This window comes from Adiantum capillus-veneris, chromosome 10, assembly GCF_014529385.1.
Source record: "Adiantum capillus-veneris isolate H3 chromosome 10, ASM1452938v2, whole genome shotgun sequence".
Classification (NCBI taxonomy): Eukaryota; Viridiplantae; Streptophyta; class Polypodiopsida; order Polypodiales; family Pteridaceae; genus Adiantum; species Adiantum capillus-veneris.
The window spans coordinates 60,199,270-60,218,110 of NC_140940.1; the positions used below are offsets into that span (position 1 = coordinate 60,199,270).

At 41.8% G+C, this 18,841-nt stretch overlaps 1 protein-coding gene across 2 annotated transcripts; it reads left to right on the top strand.

Annotated features, from left to right (window-relative positions):
* Nucleotides 1–11,630: 11,630 nt before the first annotated feature.
* LOC147448927 (putative receptor-like protein kinase At1g49730) lies at nt 11,631–17,607 on the top strand. Of its 2 annotated transcripts, none has more exons than XM_086521344.1 (8): nt 11,631–13,782; nt 13,888–14,146; nt 14,249–14,301; nt 14,646–14,716; nt 14,802–14,891; nt 15,389–15,479; nt 16,233–16,767; nt 17,231–17,607. In XM_086521344.1, exons 1-7 carry the CDS (start codon nt 13,377–13,379, stop codon nt 16,736–16,738), a joined length of 1,476 nt encoding a protein of 491 aa, XP_086377470.1. In that variant the 5' UTR covers nt 11,631–13,376; the 3' UTR covers nt 16,739–16,767; nt 17,231–17,607. The 2 variants fall into 2 exon arrangements, with proteins under 2 accessions (XP_086377470.1, XP_086377471.1); XM_086521345.1 differs by lacking the exon at nt 17,231–17,607 and having other exon boundaries at nt 11,633–12,857; nt 12,996–13,782; nt 16,233–16,882.
* The last annotated feature ends 1,234 nt before the right edge of the window (nt 17,608–18,841 follow it).

Genomic DNA, 18,841 nt, shown 5'->3' on the forward strand with positions numbered 1-18,841 from the left:
ACACGAGAAATTTTGAGCTGCTTGGAAAAGGACCTCTTAGTCAGGTCAAGAAAGCTAATAAGATAGTGTCAACACGGTGAGCTTCATTAAGCTTAGCAAAGATCAATTAAATTTTCTACAGATCAACACAATTTTCTTAGCTCTTTAAGGTTAACAAAGCTACCCAAGTCAAAACAGTGTGTTTCATTATATTTTTTTGTGCATAAATCAACCCCTCGTCCATCTCTTAATTTGCTATATCACACTCAAATGAGTTCTCCCTCGCCCATGATAGAAGCCATGACCGTTCACCTACATAAATTCATGCATTTGTAGATGGCATAAATAACCTCTTTGAAAGAAACCTTGCCTACACTACTTTCTATACAATCATTTTGCAATCTTGAAAGCACAAAAAATCATACTGCAAATATCAGCTCTTTGAACAAGACCGCGATGGCACGACTTTCTACAGGGTTACTATGCAGCTAGCCTGGTTCAATTTTTTTGGACTACATAAGGAGTCCTTAGTATAAGGTTGGATTTTTGGTGCAATTGTGGACCATTGGATAAAGCTTGTGGATTACTACCACATGGAAAAAATCTTTCTTTTATAATATTTCTCCTAAGTCTTTGTGAGAGGTGTTGACATTTGTGTACCTCTTTCTTTAAAGAGGGCCATTGAGTATTGGGTCACACTCGCAAATTCTTGTCCTCTTTCATTTTTTTTTTCCCCTCAATTCGCTACAATGTCTCTAAGTGGTTTTTCATACATTATTTTTTATGTTTTTGGAATATATTTAATTTAAATAATTTAGGAAAAATTACCAAAATACCCCTCTAATTTGTGGAAATTCCCAAAATACCCTTCAAATTTTAAAGAATTCCCAATGTACCCCACATATCTTGTCATAAATTCCAAAATGCCCTTCAAATTTTCCAAAATTCCTAAAATAACCCTAGTTGTGAGAGTAAATTTATCCAAAGATAAGAAGATACTAAAACTAGAATCTGAGTTGGTTATGTAGGCTTTGGAGATGAATTGCTTCATTATTTTTGGACATAATTGTCTTTTTTTGGGAGGTAATTTGTGACAAATTACATGCTAAGCACTCAAAAATGGATCTCCATTGTCAAAAAAGAATAAAGATTAGGAAATCATGAACAATCCAAATAAAATAGATACAAGGGTATTTCAAGAATTTGAGGGGTATTTTGGGAATTTCCACAAATTAGAGGGGTATTATGGTAATTTCCCCAATAATTTATTATTACATTTTTTTGAAAACCATAATATTTTATCATGATAACAAATGTTTTAGAAAATTAGTGTCACTTTCTTGTTTTCTCTGACAAAGAAACCTTTTATTTATTAAATTCTTCTCATAGCCTTATGTAGGCCATAGTGAACTTTCACCTTGTTTCAATAGGATTTCTTTACTGCAAGCCTGTTTTGATTATTTTGAAACCTTGAAAGCAAAAAAAATCATATTGTGAATATCTCTTTGAAAGAGCCACATCGAGGTGGCTGGATTTCTATAGGATTAATGTGCAACAAGACTAGTTTGCTTTTTTTTGGAAGGATCAGAAAGCATATCTCTTTGCAAGAGACCACAACGCAAGGCTACAGCCTGGTTCTTTTTGTCTATAGGATTACTTTACAGCAAGGATTATTTTGCAATCTTGGAAACAAAAAAATTTCACATGGTCAATGTCTCTTTGAAAGAGACCACGTCGGCGCGGATTTCTACATGAGGGTTTGTAGGGAAGCCGTCATTTGTTGTTGCTTACCTACGCAAGTTGACCATATCTTCAGAATTGTTGAACATGTTGAGTGGAGCTCTAACCTCTATAGTGCAAATTGAGTGGCACTAACTCTATAGGGTATAATTAGTGGCACTCACCTTAGCGTAGATTGAGCGGCACTAACATAAGCAATGCCCATTTGAGAGATTAGGAGGTTCTCTGTAGCCAATAATACCGAGCATTTTGAGATGACCTCACTAAATCACTGTGCGTGGCATAGATGTGCAAGATTAGAAACTTGATATTATCGACATCCCTAAGCTATCCCTAAAATGAGCACACAAACCCCTGATTTTGCTCATGTGCGACAATGCTCATGAGTAGGTGGGTGAGTAGGGTTGGGCAGTTCACACCAAGACACAACTTGAGTAGCTGGGTGGTTCACACGAGTTGTCGACGCTTGAGGAAAATCAATTTCCCAAACATACAAAATTCTTTTTACGGGAATATTAAAAAAGGAATTGTTTTAGAAACTGGTTTTTTTAACAATTTAATTATATTTTTTTGAATTTTCCAAACGAATTTCTCATTATTTCCCTCTCTTCAGTAGGCTATTTTGATTTATTAACCAGCTCAAGGCTAAGCTGAGACACACTTTTCTCGAACACTATCTGACCAGCCTATAAGCTTCTCAACAGAAAAATCCAAAAGAATTGAGAGTTTATCTATATGCTCTACTAGAGTATTATTTCCTTTTTGGGACTTTTATTAAGGCTACTGTGTAAAAAGATTTTACAAAGTACTGAACTTGAGACTTGTATATGAACATACTTTACATCAGAATAGATCTCACGTCACATTCGAAACTGTGATTTCCTTTTGAGGTCACAGTCCCCTTGGCATTGGTACAAGTATTCACAAAAAAGTGCAACATCCATTCTCATGCAAAGTACCATTAAAAAAAAGAGTACCGATGAGTCGGCATGTAACCATTTTTGGCCCTCGCCATGGTCAAAAGCTTGTTTTGCTCTTTGATAACTCCGGACAAGAGATAAAAGTACAACTAGTTTGAGAACACTTTCACTTGACTGGCAAGGAATTTTCCAATCTTCCACTTACATTGTCTGGTGTCCAAAAAAATCTTGAACCATTGCAAAATACCGAAGGAGAATATGTGTATGTTTTCCACCATGTGGTTAGTGAGTTATATAAGGTTTTTTTGGGTGAATCTACATAGTAATCTGAAAAACTAGGTTCTAGATCAACACCAATAGATCTTGACATAGGGGATATTACTAAAACTAGAAAGTCATCAAAAAGTGTTCTGGACTTGATTAGGGCATTACTCCTACAAAAAGAAACCTGCAAGCTGACCTTTCTAGGTGGAGGAAATTTCTTTTGTACAAGAACTTCCTAACTACTATGATAGGTTTGCTGCATATGAGTTGCCACCTTCAACAAATATATCTTCCATGACTGGAATGGAGAAAAAATATGATAGTCATCCATGGACAAAGCATGTGACAAGAAAGAACAATGACAACTTCTCTGGAGTAGTGAGCATTAGTAGATGTGCTGGTCATCTTCATTGTGCCAATCTTGATTGTCCTTACTATCACCTGGGACATGCATGTTTACTGAATCTTAGTGGCATGGAAGGCTATGAAGATTGGTTCTGAAGGATTTGATAACCAAAGAGTCGGGCTCGTTCATGTGTGTTCACTACAAGAAAATGCTAGAGTGTATTGAAACATGCCCCGTTGTCATCTATTATTGCATTCCTCAAGACAAATTTGAAGTGACATGATGTGTTCTACACCTAGAGCATCACAAGCACCCACTTTCAGAAGGGAAAAGTAGAGTTTTCTTTGAGCATGTTCAAGAGATTTTACATACCCATGCATAGATGAATGGGTTCAAGAAATCTATCTCTTTTATTTATTCTCTTGCAACCTTTATCTATAAAAACTCACTCAGTTTTGTGTTCGCTCGAAAATCTTTGCTCAAAGGGTGTGACTCCTTGTGTTTAAGAAGGGATTGTGATAGTTTTAATGATGCTTTAAGAAAATATGTTGTGTGTTTTTAAGGATGGTAAAATCCACTTAAGAGAGATAGGTCTTTCCTTGAGAACTAACTTTGGCAAGGGGAGAATGCAAACCTTAGTTGAAGATATGGAAGCTAACCATGCCACCTCTTCAATTGAGGCAGCTACTTATGGAGTGAAAATTGAGCATCTTAGTGATCAAGAGGTGAATGATCACCATGGTAGACTTTGGCCAAATGTCATGGAGCTAGCAAAAAAGAAAATCTTACAAAAGAGATTCTACATAAAGCAGGTGATTGTATACGTCTAGAAATAGATTGGAGTGATCCAGTGGTCTCAATGTCCTTGCATGCCTACATTACAAACTGTCAAAGCCATGAAGCTATTGTAGAAGAAAAGCGTAGGCGTGAAAATGGTGATGAAGGGCCTTCAAAAAGAGCTACAAAAAGTGGAGGAAGGAATGATGCAACACCTTCGTGAGCGCCACCAACACAAAAGCCACATTCACCAGAAGACCATGGAGGAGTCTACAACAAGGAAGAAGAAGGAGCCAACAAAAGGTAAGCCAAGAGGACCAGCTTACAAACTACAATTTGACATTGAGCTTGCTACAAACTTGAAGAAAGTTGTAGAAGAGAGGATTTTGAACAACAAGGTTGAGTTTACTTTGGGGGAGGTGCTTGGCATGGCCAAACATGAATTCCATGAAGAAATTATTGGCATCATCAAGCGAAAGATGCAAAGACTTGGAGAGGCTATTCGCCCACAAGTTGAAAGCGATACTGTGAAGGCACAAGGAGAACAAGTTCAAGCTAAAGAAGGTGATGAATCTATGGTAGGATGCTACCAATCTTCTTGGAAGGTAAGACAAGTGAAATTTGTTGATGATGGGGAAGAATTTCAAGGCAATCCTAGGAGCCACTATTCTAGAAGTCACTGGGTGCGGGCTACTATATGTTTCAAGCAAAAAACTAGCCCAGTAGTCCATGTTGAAATTAAATACAAGAGTGTAGCAAAGAAGGTGAAACCAATAGCTTCACCCTTACCACCCAACAACAGGGAAAAGATTGAGCAAGCTTCTTTGCAACCAAGTTTGAGGAATCCTAAAAAGATTGGCACACCTTCACAAAGGAGTCTTTTCAAGAGTTGCAGATTGGCCGTGAGGAGTTTTTAACACAGGAGGAGACAAAGAGCTTCAAATAAATGCTTTCAAAGCATGTTAAGGCTTTTGCATTTGAGCCACATGTAGGATGTGTTGATCCTTCTATTTTATCTCCTATGGTAATTTTTACAATGCCTCATGTACCTTGGAATCTATGGCCTATTTTGGTTCCAAAGGTTCATTTGCCAAAGTTAGTAGAGCTATTGAATGAAAAGATCAAAATGTGGATTTTGGAGCCTTCTTGTGCTCCATACTCAAATGAGTGGGTCACAGTTCCAAAGAAGAATGGTGCTCTACGCTTCATCCAAGATATGCAACCAGTAAACAAGGTGAAAATTATAAATGTAGGTACACTTCCAATTGTGTCTCTGGGCTTGATTCTGGCCATAGTGCTCCAAAGCGGGAATTTTGAGGACTGAATCTAGTGTTTTAAATCCTCTTCGGGAAAGTCAGCTAAGAGCCCCGTTTGTTTATTATGTTTCCACAACTAACCATCCTTAAAAGTACCCATATGCTTTCTTGCGTATCCTCTTGAATTCTTGTTCAAAACAATCATCCTGTTTTGTTAGAGTACTCAAGTAGCTTTCAATAAGAAGCCAATCACCTTCATAAAGCTCTTTCAAGAACAAATCAAGTGGATTAGACATGCAGACAATGTTACCTTTGACATGAGAGATAGAATAGAACTTTGTGCCCACATCATCTCCCTCATCAATCATCTGTGACTCATCTTCATATCTTGCCCTTGATAGCATATTTTCCATTATATTGTCTTTACTTGCAATGTGCTTAAACTTGGAATTTAAGGACTTAATGTAGGCAATCCACTGCAACATAGCAATGTCTGGTGTCAAGTAGCTTGTAATCATCCCAGGAAGTGGTAGACAATCTATTTCTACAACCACACATGCACCGCTTAGATACTCTTTCTCATTTTGCAAGGCTGTGACCATACCCCATAACACTCTCTTTATCTGTGGATAGTTTCTTTGGCAAGCACTTAGTTCCTTTGCTCCAAACCTCACCACATACATGTGTCCTTCTTCATTATCTTGCCCTATTGCCCATCCAATTCTTGTAGTACAGGTGTCTATTATCACTTGGCCTTTTACGCTCATAGTCTACCTTTCTCAAAGTTGGTGCTGATTGGAGCAACTCCTTTAGCTTTTTCATGGCATTTACATTGTGCATCTGTCCATTTAAACTTGTGATTCTTTCTAAGCAATTGATAGAGAAGATCAACTACATGTGCATAACATGGAATCTAAATAACATAAAAGACACATGCTCCCAGGAACCTTCTAACCTCAGTGAGACTGGTGCATGTTTCTTTCATTCTTTGGATGGCATCTACCTTTGTTGCTTCCTACCATATGGCCCACACAGATTCACTTCCTCGAACCTAGACAAAATTTTATCACAATCATTTATGTGATTTGCCACAAACCTACGGCACCCCTTGAGGTCCAAAGCTTCATCTTTTGCGCATTCTTCACATCCTTTGATAGGCAAATCATTAATGAATGACATTGTGATTTGAGGTCTTACGTGACATTGTAAAGTCACGTAAGACCTTATTCATCCCATTTATCATATGTGCAACCAAGTTGCTTGCTCCCTGCGGCGGCAAGGTACATATTCTTACCAAACCTAAAGGTGTCCTCATGGTTGTCAAATCTCTGATTTCAATTACAAGTTGAAATTGATCATACCCTGAGTAGAGGTCCCCCATTGAATAGATTGCCCTCCTTGCAAACGCCTCTGCAAACGACACAACCCGTGGTAAAATCCATTTTGGATAGTTGGAAATTGCCGCTTTTAATATTGAATCAATATATGCTTTTGAAAACACTCCAATTTCTCTAAAATTTCTTTAAATTTATCAAAATTCAAGAGCTTCACTTTGCCTTCAATTGCCTCGGCTACCTTCACTCGATAGCTTGCCGAATGTACCCTTGAAGAGAGAAGGGGGATGGGGGGTATACCATGGGCACCCTTCCTAGTATGCTTTCTTTTTAGAACAATGGGGCTTTTGTGGGTGGCCTTGGGCGCCAGTATGAGAACCTTGTGAGCTATGGTGCTATTAGGAGTTCAAGCAAAGAGAGAGAGAGAGAGAGAGAGAGAGAGAGAGAGAGAGAGAGAGAGAGAGAGAGAGAGAGAGAGAGAGAGAGAGAGAGTTGAATCTTGATGTGTGCACCATAGGGGTTGCGAGTAGGAGCTCCTTAGTCAAAACCTCCTCCTCTCCCTAGCGCAAGCCTACCGAACTCGCTGGCTCTTGAGATGATGCAGGTCAATAGGAGCACCTCCATCTGCTAAGCGGTCCTACATACGCTTCATCCTCCTTGTCGAGAGCTTGAATCAGAGAGGTGCCATGCATGCCTTTGCAGAAAATAGCTACACGGCCCTATTTAGCTTTGACACCACTCTGAGACCAGAGGAAATTTGAACTCTTGACTCTCTGTCCAACCACTATCCTTTATAAAGGTACCCATCTACCAAGAGGTTCTTTGGGTTTGGCAATAAAAGTTTGTTGCGGTTGTGGGTGGACCTTCCAGTTGGTTGGGGTTTGAGGTCAGTTTATTATTCGAGCTCAAGGTTTGGCCCTCTGCTGCCTAGTGTGACCGATGGCCTACACGTGTGGGAGATCAGTGGTTGCAGATGCTTCTTGCATTCAGGAAAGGGCTTGGCCTCCTTAAGGCCTATTGATTTCGATTTCATTCTGCTCGTCGGATGTTGCGCTCATGTCTTTTATTGGTCCGGTTGGTGGAGTTTGTCGATGTTCTTTGGGATGGCTTCCGGCAATGTCGATGCTCGGTGACAGCGGGCGTCGGAATTGGTGGCACCGGTGGCTTGCTATTGGGTCTGAGGATTTCCTTGTTGCTAGCTTCGTCCGTGGAGGCGGGTAGTAGGAGTTGTGCTGGATTGGTGGCAGACATCCTACTCCATCTTTGTTTCTTGCTAGTAGGTGATTTTCGACATTTATTGTATAAGCTGTGAGTTTTATTGTTAGGTTCGTGTTCCTTGTAAAGCCCGATGGATTGGTTGTAGTTTTTGAGTCTCATGAGTGCATGTTTAGTGGCAAAGCTAGTCTTGTACTTTTTGATTATGGTTAATATTATCTCTCACATAATGTGAGTTCTGGTAGAAGAAAAAAAGGTTTGAATACAATGGTGATATGGTTTAAGATGACTACTCTATGCGGTCTATACACTCAGTATTTATCGCTAGTAACCACAAGTATCTTGAAAACGTTAATTACAATGCACCTTTACACATCTTTTTTTTTTTTGGTTGTTGCAAAACTCACATTTGTGAGTGATAGTGTATTAGACATGCCAAAAAAATACATTAGACATGCCCATGCTCATAGATTGAAGCAGAGCAGCCAGAGGACCATCATCACCAACAAACGCCGAAGCATTACAAATAATTGCTTAGTGTAAGAGCATCATCACAATTTCAAGAGTGCGAAAAACTTGTATACCATATTTACATCGTAACTTACAACACTTCACGAATGTTCATGAATTAAAGTGCCCTTGCAAAATAATCATGGCACTCTAGTTCATTTTCAATGGAGAAGTTCACACTACAAACTTGAGATATATGAGTGTATTGCTTCCATGGGAGTTTCTTGCATTCTAGTTGTGATCAGTGCTGGAAATTGCAACCCTTCCCACCCTTCCTTAGGGGTCTAGCCCTGCACATGCATGGCACTTTTGTGATAGGCCTTCCCGATGAAGAGCATGCTGTTTAGAGGCCCCTTCCCAATAGACGGGTCCTTTGAAAATAAGCCTTCACTAGGAAGGGCAAGTTTTGAAAATGCCCTTCAAAGATAAATTCTATAGAATAGCCCAAAAAAATTCAAAGTAGAAGGTTGCTTAGTTAAAACATGAGCCTAAGTTCTAAGATGTAGCTGGGATGTGCTGCATTCAGGATTGACTCGTTTTAGTTTGAGCTTTGTGGTGGTAGGAAGTTTCTTCGATAGATTATAATTTGCTGCCATGTGTCGTTTTGTCTTCCTATCCATTGGACATGTTGGGGTGGGGTGGCAAGGACCTCAATGTGGTGGCATCCACTGCTCAGGATCTGTGTCCAAATATATTGTTTGTAAGATCCTAGTCTTTATGGTGTTTATGCTCCTTGTGACATGTGATGCACATGGGGTTTTCATGGTCTATACTGGTGGGTTGCGGGTCCATATAAAAGCCAAGACACTTCTAGTGTTTTTCTTCTTTAATATAAATAGCTCCTATTGAGCATTGCTTATATATTAGGAAAAAAAAAAGCCTAAGCTCTAAGGTGGTAAAATATAAGTTCAAATTTATTAAAATTTGAATCCCACCACCTAAATCAAAGAAGAGATAACACTTTTAATATGTTATTTTTAATGAAGACCTTCAAAAAATCAAAATGTGACAAGATTTGAGAGTGGCAGCTCACTAGTTATGCTTTTTATACGGATGTAGATGCTTTGCAATGCAAAGTCTGATGCAACCAGACTTGTGATGTGTGCAACGTGCATGATGATTCTAGAATCTAACGACCTCTAAGCTTCTCTAATGTCCTAGCCTCTAGTGCATGTGTGACTACGGTTGAGTTTGGGCATGTTTCTTTTAAAGGAAATGAGGAGATAGCATTGAGGCTCATGGAAACAAGTCACGACCTCTCTCTCTCTCTCTCTCTCTCTATGCATTTCTGGCCTCTTCATGGCTTCACATTAGAGATGAACACTTTCTATGTACAATTCTTTCTCTGTTTGCGCCACACACTGCCCTCTCTCCTACTTGCAGTTATAGCATGCAAGTAGGAGCATGCCCGTTGAAGGGCCACTATATGCCAAGAGAATCTCGAACCACATCTTAGCCCCTCAACCCTTGCACAAACTCTTGGATCATGTCATCCATGCCTTTGTTGCAATAGGCATTGACCAAGACACATTCCTCTTTCTTCCTCTTAGAGGGCCTTACCTCGTTGAATTGCCTCCCTCCTCTTCCTTTTCTCAGAGGGCCTCACCTCACAAATGTCCCTCAAACTTGCACACTCTTGCATACTCTTCTTGTGGCACATGTTGGCTAAAGTGAGTGCTCTCAAGATGTGTGTGTGTGTGTGTGTGTGTGTGTGAGAGAGAGAGAGAGAGAGAGAGAGAGAGAGAGAGACATGAAAACTAATGGTGATGCTTTTGGGGGCAAGAGGAGCAAACAGAGCTAAAGTATAATATACCAATATACTAAAATTTACTAACCATCGAATTTAATTAAAGAATACCTAAGTATGGAACAATAAAAGATACACCAAAAGCAAGTGAATATTTCATAGGAGCAAGAGAATTAAGGGGTATCGAGTGATGGGTTGGTGCATTTTTGCCTTGCATGATGACGGGCAAAGTGTATGATGGCCCTTTTTCTCCGAAGGCCAACTAAGGGAATTCCCCTTCCCTAGGAAGGACAAGGGCACCCTTCAATTTCCAGGCCTGGTTGTGATGGTGTAGGGAAGGGTTGTGCAGTGATCATCCTTGAAATAATGGATGACCACATGGTGATCGACAGAGGACGGGAGCCATGGTGGGAGCATTCTAGTTGTGATGGTGTAGGGAATAGTTGTGCAGTGATCATTCCCTGAAATAATGGGCGACCACATGGCGATCGACAGAGGGTGGGAGCATGTTTTTCAGGGAATGGTCACTGCATGACCATTCCTTACCGTCACAAGTCGGGGGGAGGGGGCCAACTTAGCTGGTTCCAGTTGCTAAGGTGACAAGACTGTAGAGCAACCGATAGTGCATACAATAACAAAATATTCCGTGCACCGAGGTGACATCAATTCTAGCCACTGACCTGGATAAATATCATTGGCGAACACACTTAAAATTCCAGATGCTAACGTGTTTACAGCTCGTTGCATTATGTGCACTGATCGGGAGTGGCATAATTGGCTTGCAGTCTATATTGATTTTGAGAGCTGACATGGGGGCCATCCGTCGACTGCTCGGTAGGATTCTTGCTCAGAATCGACAATAGATGGAGGGCGCATGACGGAAGGCATCATTACTTTAAGGCTTGCTAGATTCTCGAATATATTCAAAGTTGCCCCGCCCCCCCCCCCCCCCGGTTTATAAATAACACGGGGTCCAACCTGCGGGATCAACGACAGAGGCGAGTGGACGACATCGCGCGCGATTTGGACCGTCGGATCGACGCAATAGGGGAGGCAAAGCTTTTCATTACGCAAAGTCGCATTGTATTCAGCAATACGCGATAGTGCAGGTGGATAAGGCTGTGGAGTGCGGAGTGGGAGGTCGTGGAGTCGAAGGGCGGGACGCGCAATAGGAAACCTCAATTTTTTATAAAACTACCCACGCGATCAACGGCTGATCTTCCCCCTCCGTTGATCCCCTGAGTTGGACCCATGTTAGTTATCAACGAGCCCCCCCCCCCCCCCCCCCCCCCCCCCCCCCCCCCCCCCCCTCCCCCCCTTTCTTCCTAGCCAATGGCGTGCACTTCCTATTATCTGTCACTCGCAGAGAGGAGCGTGTTATGTGGGTGGCCAAATGGGCCAGGGCGCACTGTGCGATGACATACCAGTGCACTCGCTCTTTTTCTCTCTCTTCTCTCTAGATACGTACTTCAGGTCCAGGACTCCTCCAGCAGCGGTCTTGTCCCTAGTCCCGCCCAATGCGCCCATCTGCTCAACGACTCCATTGCATTGCGTCAGGGTTCTTCTACCTTCGATTATCGATACAATTGAGACACACTTTCACAGTTGAGACAATTGAATTGCGAATTTGCGCTCTCTCTCGCTCTCTCTCTCTCTTCGCCCATTTTCCCAACATCTCTCTCTCCTCAAGGTCCCTCAAGCTTCGTTTTGTGTCTCCAATGTCACGACTCCCATTGCCCAAGGTCTCCAAGCTGTTCTGCCTCCTTTATCCCTCCACGATACCTAGATCTCTCTCTCTCTCTCTCACACACACACACACACACACACACCACGTTCTCTAATGTTCTAGTCTCTCTCTCTCTCTTTCTCTCTCTCACACACACACAACACGTTCTCTAATGTTCTCTTAACAGTCTCTCTCTCACACACGTTTGCTACCTAATTTCTCTCTCTCTCTCTCTCTCTCTCTCTCTCTCTCTTTCGCAGCGTGCACACACACACACGGTTTTGGATTCTGGAGACTGGAATGCGAATTTGTCCATACACACGCACACAAATATTTTTAAGAATTCGAAGGATTCAATTATCTCCTTCTCTCTCTCTCTACTTTCTATTTGTCTCTCTTACATGTGCCCCCCTTAACACTTTTGATCTTTGCTAGCATTAAAAGCTCATGGGTGATGGGCCATGGCCATCAGCCCTCATCACAATTGAATCGTTTGAATGAGTAGGAGTAATGGACAAGGACCAAAACCTCAACCCTGAAAAGTGGGGTGGGCAGCAGGAGCAGCAGTACATACTACAAGATATCATATTCATCTACACTATTGTATTGTGAATTTGTATGGTAAGGTGAAACCCTAGACTCCCCCCATGGGTTTAATGCCAGCAAGCAAGGTCAATGCAATTGCAAGTGCACCCACTCTCACTCACTGTTGGCTTGCATATACCAAGGTTTTACCAGGCCTGAGCTGGCAGGTATGTTTCTGGCTATGGCTGCACACCCACACTCCGTATCCATTTACATTCTCTTCTCTTAATTAGAGCTCACCTGCTGAAGCCCCCCCAATTGCTCAACCCCAACCCCCCCAAAAAAAATCCTCTCACACACACATTCCAATTTCCCATTTCCGTTTTGCACACAATCAGCTCAGTAAAGAAATTTTATTCGTAGAGACACATTCATTGTCCCCCTCTCCATCCTTCTGGTCCTTTACAAGGTAGTGAATGCTACAACCATTATATCCACCTCCAATTTTGCCTCATCAGGTAAGCTTTCTCTTGCAAATTGTGCTGCCCAACGCTATGAACTGAATGCTTATACTGGACATTGCACAATTACATGCCTTAGCTTCTTTTTCCCCAAGGCTTTACTTGAGAAGCTGATCACTCAGCCTTTTGCATCAGCTGTACTGGGCATGCAAGCACACCTTGAGCTTCACAGGCAAAGCTGTGCCTTCGGGTAATGTAGCTCTTGTAGTGACAAAGGCTTTGGAGGAGAAATTCTACTAGCCTTATTATTATTGCTGTGCTACAAACAGAGTTGATGGAGTAAGCTTTAGCAGAAGCAGGCCATCAAAAGCTTCAATTGCAATGTGCTTTAGTAGAATCAAACGCTTCAACAGTTGATAGCATGTGGGTTGGTCCTTACATGCCAGCTAAGCTTGGGCTCTAATCTGTTGTTCAAGTTGGCTATTCTCCCTGTAGAGTTCCAGCGCCACCTCTTACACCAACCCCCATGACAAAAGCATTTCTTGCACATGCAGATTTAAGGCAATAGCTGCGGACATGGCGAGCGTCCCCTCCCCTGCTCCTTCTCATTCCTCGGTACCTTCAAGTCCGTCTGTGTCGCTTCCAACTCTGCCATCCAACCCTTCCATAACTCTACCGGCTCTACCTCCGTACCCACATTCAACTCCTCCAGCTAAAAACCATGTCAACAAGACTCACAATGCCAGCAGTGTCATCAACCACAGCAATGCTTCATCAGGGCCAGCTTCACATCTGACCTTGATTGCAGTTTTAGGGGTGCTTGTCACGGTCTCTGCGCTGCTCTTGTTGTGGCTGCTGGTCTTCCTCATCAAGAGACAGAAAAAGCAGCTGGAGAAGCCGTGTACGGAGGTTGCAGGGGTTCCTGCCTGGAGCAAAGATATCCTTCAAAGCCCCAAGAATCCTCTAAGAAAATGGCTCAGAGGTAAAGATTACCATTAATCTACACCTTAATCACCACTTTTGGCTTGCGTGTCTGCCGCAAGAAATAATTACACTAATTAAAATTGTGATTTTACTGGCTTGACAGATTCGACCACATTTCGGCGATTTAACTATTCTGAAATTCAGAAAGCAACAGACAACTTCAGCACCATAATTGGAAAGGGTGGATTTGGAACTGTATATAAAGCTTACTTTAATGATGGCCTTGTAGCAGCTGTGAAAAGGATGTACAGGGTCTCAAGACAGAGAGAAAAAGAGTTTTGTAAAGAGATGGAGTTCCTCGGGCGCTTGCATCATAGGCACCTTGTCACACTGAGAGGTTTCTGCATCACAAAGACGGAAAGGTACGAGATTGTAGTGCTATGCGTAATTGGAATGGCAACATCAGCGAGATAGGAAATCGTGGGTAACCAAGTTTCTGTCATCACTTGCTACATGTGTGTCAGGTTTTTGGTCTACGAATACATGGAGAATGGCAGTCTGAAAGAGCATCTCCAAGGTAAAGAGAAGCCCTGGCTTACAAATTTCCTTGTCGGATTTCGAATTTGCTCTTGCATATATTGCTATATGGGATTAGGTAAAATGCTGCACATCATGCCATTCACCTGAAAGACGTGTCCTATTTGCAAGCCCATCATGATGAAAATCATATGAAGAAATTACCGAATTGCTTGCTTATAAGTTTGGATAATACAACCTTTAGCTTAAGTACATGCTAGAAGTCGATGCGAGCAAAAATGGATTCCCGGCATGTGGTATCATTTGCACAAGTGACACTTACTGAATGCGATCGATGTGCTTATCCATGCAATAGATGCATCTAATTGTCTTCAGTTTTTGCAGCTGGACACAGCAAAGCTCCCTTGGATTGGCGAACAAGGATACAAGTAGCCATAGATGTGGCTGCTGCATTGGTGAGAATGTGGATAAATTCATGCTGTCATGGACTCAGGTCTCTCTTTGATATGTTCCTTATCAACAATTTTCTGGATGCTGTAGGAATACTTGCACTTTTTTTGTGATCCTCCGCTATGCCACAGAGATATCAAGTCAAGTAACATCCTTCTGGATCAGCACTTTGTGGCTAAGGTTTGCGCCGCCTCACTTCAAGCCACATTATTGATGAACACTTGTTGTTTGTCTCTACAAGCTCTGCAGGAGATCAGCCAAAATTTTTGATGATACTTTCATAGAAATATATACCTACTTTTGTAACTGTCTTGATCCTCCAACTACTTTGCACGATACTGTGTACCGGAGATGAGATAGGCATTACTGCTTGGGTGTGCTGGGAGTTTGAATATTGGACCTATAAAGACCTTATCAACAAGTGGGCATAGTGCCATTACCATGCATGTTATGGTTCCTGATTTTTGGAAACACTTGATTGTATACAAAGCTTGGCTGTAAATTTTTAACCTTAACCACTTCGATTAGTTTTTGATTGTGGGCAACCTTAACTACTTCTTAATTTTGGTTAACACTTTGATTGTAGATATAGTTTGACTTTTGTTGGCATCACCAGCAACAGTACTTTATATGACACCGAAAAGAGAATAATTAGGCTGTTAAATTTTCTTTATCAGGTTGCAGATTTTGGCCTTGCTCATGCTACACCGACGCCCACATCGACAGCTCCATATGAGCAAATGAGTACAGATGTCCGTGGTACGCCAGGTGAGTGCGATAGGTGCATGGCCTGCTGAATTTTTTGATGCTCCATTTGCACACAGGTGAAATTGAGAGTATTGATTGAAACAGTAGCAGAGGCTGCATGTCTTGAATAGGTGAGATGCTAAGAAGCAAAGAACAGAGCTAGTCCATTTCATCCTACTGGTTGGGTACTGCATCACATGGTATCCAAGGGCACCTTCAGGAATTTTGTCTATGGAGGTAGACTACTTCACATAGGTGCTCAAAACTTCAAAAGCATGGAAGTTTTGATGCTAAATTGGTGTAAAATATGGTCAAGCAAACTTTTTGTACTACTTTTACATATTGCTGCGCGCATGTGCCGAAGACGAAAGCTGAGGATGTGACTGCCAAGGAGTATTTTTCTCTACATGGTTCTTTCTAGGACTATACTTGTGCTGCATTGTGGTCGAGAAAATCGCGCCTGGTGGGAGCACTATGTGTATCCACAAAGCAGTGTCAATCCTATTTCAAGGCTGTTGAGCCATAGAAAGGGACTGGGTGACAATCTTAGTGCCAGTGAACAAGTAGTACTTACTGTTCAATTTCGTTGAGCTTATATACGAAGCTACTCTATGTGATGGCTTGTATATGCAGCTACTCTGTATATAGCACCTGCGTGCTATATATAGAGTAGCTTCATATACAAGCCATCACATAGCTCAACAAATTTAATGCACAATGGTTGTCTTCAGTACGATCCTCTTTTGAATAACCTTTGGTTTGACTTGCATGCAGGCTATTTGGATCCAGAGTATGTAATCACCAGACAACTCACTTTGAAGAGTGACATATACAGCTATGGTGTCCTGCTCCTCGAGCTCGTCACCGGAAGAGGGGCTGTTCAAGACAACCGGAACCTTGTCTCATGGTCGCAGCCTTACCTGGCAACAGACACCAAAGTCCCATTGATGGTAGACCCAGACCTTGAAGACAATTATGACCCCGACGAGCTCAGAAGCCTTGTGAAGCTTGTGAAAATGTGCACTCAGAAAGAGGGCAAAGCAAGGCCAACCATTCGACAAGTGTTGAGCTTTTTGTATGAAAGGCTAGATAAGGAAGGCTCGAATGCAATGCCGAAATCCATGATTGGCAACACGCAGAGTGGAGCCTTCGTTGCTGTAGTAGGGACCAATATGGTTGAAACCTCTGGCTTTAGCTCTACTTTCTCTTCCAACACACATAGCACCAAGGCATACAGGTTTGATACGACGTCGGTAACGTCAGCATCGGAGAAGCAGTGAGAGAGGACTCTGGAAAATCGACATGGAAGGTCAGTTTTATGGGATCATGGACACCATATAAGGTGATGGATTCAAAGGAGCATTAAAGATTATCACAGATGGCTGGTGTCTTGATTGCCAGAAGGGTGTGTGTGTTTGGGGGGGGGGGGGGGGGGGGGGGGGGGGGTTGGCTTATGATTTTGCGAAAGAGGTCAACTTAGGCAGCTGACGCCCAATTTCAGGACTCAAGATTTTACTTCACATTCTTTCTTCTGACCTACTGCTCTTATCACCTCTCTCTTTTCTAGCTTTCTTCTATGGAAAATTTACACCCATTATCTGTGCTTCTTTGCTCTTTTCTCACCTTCTCTTTTTCATCAACACTTGCCCATTGGATAATCTCTCTCTCTCTCTCTCTCTCTCTCTCTCTCTCTCTCTCTCTCTCTCTCTCTCTCTTTTCTGGTTGTTAAAAGTGGGTTTATGCTTAAAGCAGTGGCTGGCATTTGTAACCAGATGGGTATTGAATACCAGCAACACCAACATTGGCGGCGACAGAATGCCAGCAATGGAGCACAAGCAGTAATAGTTATGCCCGCAGTAGTGCAAGCTTCATCAATGGTACAGAGCACAAGTCTGAGCTTCATCAATGTGTAGATGGATGGTTGAAATGCAGAGGCAGCAGGCCACCCACATTCTTTGAAAAGAGAGATGTGACAACTCAAGGCAAATGAGTGTGGATCATCTAATTTAGAAGCTGCCAGGTCTTCTTTGTATCTACTTTGCCTGTATACTGTCCACAGCTTTGAGCCATGCCGTTTACAAGAATGTATATTAATAATTCTTTCTTTTGGTAATAGTCTTGGTAGAAAACTTGGAAGTGTTGGCAGGCATACCTAATTTGTTTGGTTTTTTTTGGCATAGTTTGCAGTCCTGCACATAAATTTCTGATCAGTAGGTTGTTAAGCTGCTTCATACAAAATAATGTTCCTCTACCTCCAAATCACCCAGAAAGTTCCTAATTCTATTCCAAGCAAGAGAGAAGATCCCTACAGATTGTCCTAAGAGGAATTGTTGCCTCCTCTGGTCGCCCGTTATTACAGGAAATGGTCACTGCATGACATGGTCGGTCGCCCGTTACTTCAAGAAATGGTCATTTGCATGACCATTCCCTACACCTTAAAACGTAGAAACGAATAGGATAGTTCACAAAAATAGGTGGGCCATATCTTCTATTGCCCTTTTGCATCTGCATAACTTACACAAGTCTTTGCATTTGAATTCCCAATTTTTTTTTGTTTAGATTGACTTTCTAGTGTATGTTGACAAATAACATGAAAGGAACTTGAAAGGAGAGTGGGAGTGGAAGGGAGTGGTTAGCTTAAACCCTCCCTACCAACAAGAACCTTGCGGGGATTAAGAAAATACTCCTTTATTGTGGACACACATTCCTCATTCCATTTTAGCAATATGTAAGGGACACATCCCATAAAACTCGTAGTAATACTAATACTAACTTTTTCTCTTGTATTAAGAGTTTTTTTGGAAAGACTAACGAACGACAAATCCACCCCCTTTATTTATAGCATCAAGTGCACATTCTCTTTTCACTCTTTTTTAGTAGTTTGACTTAAGTTTTGCCATTCCCATGCTTTCAATGGGACTACTTTCCTAACCATCCATATTACTAATTTCCTTAATACCACTAATGCATCGAGCGACTGGGCTCTTAGGGTCTAGAGAGGTTGAGGGAGATAGAGACTGTATCTGGGTTTGATCTTGAGTATCTAAACCTATTCAAGGTAGCTCATAAGGATCTAAGCAAGTTTGACCCAAAGTTGATTGTGTTATGTTCGCTGGCTAGATAAGTCATTATAGGGAGAGATTTCCAACTCTTGTGCTCAAGCAACCCGAATCTCTCAAACTGTATCGAGACCAGTATAGCCAATTCCTTATGGGGGGTATTGATCGGTGAAACCACGAGTTTGTAGGCTAGGCAACATGTTGCCCAATTGCCCTTTGTAATCTTCTTGATGAAGGGATCCCCTACCTTGAGAAAATTCTTGCAGATTTGTTCAATTTGGGCTAGGTGGACTCTCTAATAGGAAAGGAACAAGATTATAAAAG